The sequence below is a fragment of the Prunus dulcis genome, chromosome 2, assembly GCF_902201215.1.
Source record: "Prunus dulcis chromosome 2, ALMONDv2, whole genome shotgun sequence".
NCBI lineage: Eukaryota > Viridiplantae > Streptophyta > Magnoliopsida > Rosales > Rosaceae > Prunus > Prunus dulcis.
The window spans coordinates 14,990,452-14,995,673 of record NC_047651.1 but is presented as its reverse complement, the minus strand read 5'-3'; the positions used below and the strand labels follow the sequence as shown (position 1 = coordinate 14,995,673).

The 5,222-nt window shown below is 34.9% G+C and overlaps 1 protein-coding gene across 1 annotated transcript; it reads right to left on the bottom strand.

The window, feature by feature from the left end:
- Nucleotides 1-461: 461 nt before the first annotated feature.
- On the bottom strand, nt 462-3,544 carry LOC117619802 (probable WRKY transcription factor 12). Its single transcript, XM_034349839.1, has 4 exons — nt 3,207-3,544; nt 2,920-2,993; nt 2,139-2,300; nt 462-782 (listed from the first exon to the last, which is right to left on the bottom strand). The coding sequence occupies exons 1-4, from the start codon at nt 3,540-3,542 to the stop codon at nt 620-622; spliced, it is 735 nt and encodes a 244-aa protein (XP_034205730.1). The 5' UTR covers nt 3,543-3,544; the 3' UTR covers nt 462-619.
- Between the last annotated feature and the right edge of the window lie 1,678 nt (nt 3,545-5,222).

The window sequence follows — 5,222 nt, the reverse complement described above, 5'->3', positions numbered from 1 at the left end:
ATATCAAAGAAATTAACAAAATGTAATTTATATAACAACTTTATAAAATGCATCAAGATTCAAACATCACTTAAATATCACTATGTCTTCCATTTTCAAAGCAAAAGTATCAATTAGCTTTACGTAATATCTATATAATATAATTCTTTTAAAATAACATAAGTATGTATATATAGAGGTTTATACAATTTGGGGCCCTAAGCAGGCAAGACCTAAGCAGCGGCCTTGCCTGCTCAAGGCGTCCCCTGCTAGGTTACTGATCAACACAAAGCTCATGATTTAAACAGTGGTTTGACCCAAATTAAGAAGGTGATAATGCATGTGGTGAGATCAAATAAACAATTGGATAAGATGACCAAATTAATATAATTAACCCCTGGTCTCATACAGTAGACTAAAAGGCATGCCTTAGTTTCATCATATATAATATATACTCAGAATATGAAATTCCCAAAGAAAAAGAAATCAATCTGATAAATTACCATAAATAAATAAAAATATCTCAAAATGATCAATCTGGCAAAAGATTGTACAGAACAAGATAATAAGGATACATTAAATATTGTTATCATTACAACAAAATTACATAGTAAATATACTTGTGTTCTGTAATTGATGATTAGAAAGAGCTAAAGCATTCATGTTCAGAGGAATTAGAGTCATCGCAAGGGGTGTGGTTGTGTCTACCTTCATAGGTTGTTATCACCATTCGACAATCTTCAGACAGTCGTTCAACCCTTTTCTTCACCCGACAGTTACTGTGAGTACAGCGGTAGTAGCTTCTGCATGCATATATTTATGCCATTCAGTTTCAGCACAACAACAACAACAACAAACTAAAACCCTCTCGTGATCTCTAAATATATCACTCATTTGCAACGTGGTATATACTTCAGACTGGCAAACGGGTAAACGCTTTCATAATCAATTGGAAATCGGTAGAGACACAAACAATATATACATATGCATGAAAGGGTAGTTTGTAATATACACTTAAAAAAAAAAAAGGTGGCAACAGTCATCATTATTTGGTGACATTTGGTGACGGTTGTGGGGGTGACTAAAGGCTTTAGTCACTAAAAAAAAGCAAAAAAAGTGACTAAAAGCCTTTTTAGTCACCAAAAGAGTCAAAAAAGGTGACTAATGGCGCCTCACATGTGGCGTGACTCGAGTCAAATACATAAACAACTTGAATCAGGTACGCTAAAGCACGTGACCGTTGAGTTGGATATGTGAATTGCATAATAATGTTAGAGCATCTAACGCAAAACCAATTAGTAATAAAAGGTGGAGAAGTAACTATTATGGAAGGTGTTTCTTGATATACAACACCAATGAATTGTGGTTTTGAGAAGAAAACATATATATACGCACAAGATAGATGATGTAAAAATATTTGTGGCGCAGGCACGTCATAGATGAAAGTACATGATCTTAGAATTGATAACAAACTTATAACTTTGCTAGACAAGCACGTGGTATTATGTGTGAAATCTAACAGTCACACGTGCTTCACGTTACTTAATTAAATTGTCTATGCATTAGGAATTGTGTGTGAGAATGTGAAGAATTGTCCTACATAGAAATATTAAGAAACCTTGCAATAATTTATAAGGATTGAGTCACTCCTCAAATTGTTAGTTGGTTTTGGGACTCAAACCCCAACTTCCTTCAAGAATGATGAACATTTCCAGTTATGTAAAGTGTATTTCACATGTGTATTCTCATAATTTTTTTCTATTGGTGCCAAAAAATTGCGAATCATCTACACCATTAATTTTTAAATTTGTCAATAATTGTCACCGATTGCATACATCTAAATACTAAAAATAGACAATCATATCCTGCATATATATTCTATATACCCCTAGGCATTGGTAAACAATTAAGTAAAACCTAGGTTGAAAGTTGGTGTGCAAGGGACTTGTAGCTCAAAAGTGGTTAAAAATATTTACTCCTACACCCGAGGTCTTAGGTTCGTTTCTTCCCTCCTAATATGGCTAGTATAAAAAAAGTTGCAAGTTGGTTGAAACCATATACACATTCTGAACCTCTATAGATATGCATGTGCACCAATATATGATGTATACGATAAATATGAAAGATTAAATTAGCCATAGAAATAAAAATAAGTATACCTAGGATGAAGGCTGTTCTTGACAACTTTCTGGCCATATTTCCTCCATTTGTAACCATCATCAAGCACATCCACATCACTTCTGGTTTGGAAACAGAATCTTGGCTCCCTAAGCTTTCTCCTCACCTTCATCTTGCTCTTCTCTGAGCTTGAGCTCCTCCACCTGTCAAATAATTAATTAATTTCAAGCTCCTCCTCTCTTAATACATATATACTAGCTAATTGATGCATGAAAACCAGATTTACCAGTCATATACTCGCTAATTAATTGATTGCCCGATCTCTTTAATTTACTTTTATACAATAATAAATATATATTATTGTATAAAAGAACAAATTAATGTGTGATACGAAAATGAGATAAAAGATCTGTATCCTGTCATGGTGGGATCTATGTAATTGGAATCTCTGTGTCAAGTACTTGATCGATATACTGCCATATGGCCACAACGAAAGACTGGCGCAGGCACACACTCAGAGAGAGAGAGAGAGAGAGAGAGAAAAAATATATATAAGAACATGGTGTAGGACGTACAAATGGCAACACAGAAGCAATATTCTCTCTCTCTTCTATAAGTGGCTAAATCTTTCTAAGATTCTGGTAGAAGAGCTTTTAGAATGCATTCTTAGATGTGCGCACGCATTTGTGCATGTACATATGCATGTGTGTACTTTGGAGAGAGAGATTGAGATCTAGAGAGAGAGAGAGAGAGAGAGAGAGAGAGAGAGAGAGAGAGAGAGAGAGAGGGGAACAAATTAAAACCTATAAAGTAAGTAAATACCATGAGTTGCTGCAATCACTAGCATTACCAGTCCCATTTTCATCACTAATAGCCTTTGGATCCAACGTTCCCACCTAAATTTTCCATAAAAAAGACACAATTATAAGACTACAAAAATAAAATCCGACAACGCATATAACTGATTCTTTCTTTGGATGAAATCTATAACCCATTTGGTGGACAGGCAAAAAATTAACATATATAACATGGAAAAGCAAGGAAATAATGTCAGCAAGGAAATAATGTCTCCAATTTCATGCTTCTTTTCAAATTCAAGATTGAACCACCTGGTCGTTACTATTATTCCAAGAAGGTCTTGCAACAAGTAGGTCGGTATGAGTACTAAACCCCACGGTAACGCCGTTGCTGGTGGTGGTGGCGGCGGCTGAGGCACCGCTGCTGAGCTCAGCTGGCTGATGATGATGAGGGTGATGAGAATTGTTAGGCTGCTGCTGCTGTATATGTGATGATGGGGCCATGAAGCTCAAAACCTGATTATGATGAGGATGATGATCTTCGAACTGCACAAACCCCATTTCGTGGATCGATTGTTGAGGGTTTGGGGTGCTCGAAAACGAAATCTGAACTTCATAACTCGGAACCCCTCTTTGATCTCCTTCCATATATAAATATTTGTTCTTCAAATAATCAATTAAGCTCCTCTTCTTCTTCTTCTTCTTCTTCTTCTTCTTCTTCTTCTTCTTCTTAGTGGAGTTAGCTGTGGTGCAAGCACTTTTTCCGTACAACCTGTTGGTATGAAAAAGGTCTGTTTGTGCAATTCACAGTGCGGTTCGTGTGGTCAACTAGTAAACGTAAAATGCTGGAAAATATTCCTTACCGTCTTCTTAAGGTTGTGTAAATGGAGGCAGTACTGTAGAGACTCAGAAAGACTTAAACAACAGCACAAGCCACTTCCATATCTTTCTTTCTCTGTCCTACTCACACACACACACACACACACACACACATATATATATATATATATATGAGGATGAGCATGACAGATATATATGCTATGAACAGTATCAACAAATTATCAAAGGAATGTGTGGTTTGTGTACCACATGGGCTGGCTGGGACAAGATACTATACCCGAAAAATTAAGATATTACATGAATATATATATATATATATATATATATATATAGTCTCCTTTTATTGAGGGATTCTTCAAATAATTTTATTTGAGGGACACCCTTTAAGGTACCCTACAATTTTTTTTCCAATGATCCAAATCATCTATTTTTTAAGTCTTCATTCATAGATCATCCTTACAAAAAATTAGACAAATCGGAAACCGTTTCGACATCCAATTGTGTCTTACAAAATCAATAAACATGGTGCTTTAAGAAAATGCTAAAATTTCATTAACTTAATTGAGTAGTCAAATGATATCGGATTCAAGTGATTTTTTGTAGAGATGATCTTTGAATGAGTATCTACAAAATAGACAATTTGGATTAGTGAAATACAATCCGGAGTAGGGCCTACAAGGGGTGTCCCTCAAATAAGCTTATTTGAGGGATCCCTCAATGGAAGCTCTCTGTGTATATATATATATATATATTGATGTATACTGTATGCGGCATTCGTCATACGAATTCATCCATATACATATATGTAATACGACACGTTGGGTAAGGTTTATTTACGGTATATATGTTAATTTGTACACGTGTTATAATTTAGGTATGTCGATTTGTAATATCATTATATATCACATATCAATATACACAATAATTTCTTTGTACTTTAGAATACTCTAGTGATTTGTCGTAATTTCTTTATGTTGTATCATATCTTCACTTGATTTCAGGTTTAAAAAAAAAGTGGACATGAGATGAGAGCATCAGTGAATCCTATGGGGATGGGTTTCTAAAGTATATTGCAAATTTTTAATTATTTTCCCAACCAATATTTTGACTATAATGATTTTCCTTTCTTGTATCTTAATTTTTTTTTTTGGGTGAAAATTAGACCAAATGAATAGGGGAGTTGGACACATTTTCAGCATGCTTTCGGCCATCGAAAGTGTAATGGTAGTTTATCTTTCCATGAAAACGTGTTCATTGTATTATTCTTTCTACATTGTCATTTCAAGTTTTCAACACGCAGTGGATGTCATCGTGATGAATAATCATAGTAACGTTAGTGGTATATTGCACACTCATGTGCATCCAAGTCAGATAGTCTTTCCTCGTTTACATGGACAATGGTTTTAGCAATTACAAGCAGACTTCCCTAATGTCTTGTGTGGGTTTGCATGTTCCAAATTCTTTGCGTAATTTGGAATCCAAGAAAAA

Excerpts from the sequence above, each read along its gene's own strand:
- LOC117619802 (XM_034349839.1), bottom strand. The coding sequence starts at position 3,542 with ATGGAAGGAGATCAAAGAGGGGTTCCGAGTTATGAAGTTCAGATTTCG. Across the intron at positions 2,994-3,206 it reads GGAATAATAGTAACGACCAG|GTGGGAACGTTGGATCCAAA; the intron begins GTGGTTCAATCT and ends TGGAAAATTTAG. Across the intron at positions 2,301-2,919 it reads AGTGATTGCAGCAACTCATG|GTGGAGGAGCTCAAGCTCAG; the intron begins GTATTTACTTAC and ends ATTATTTGACAG.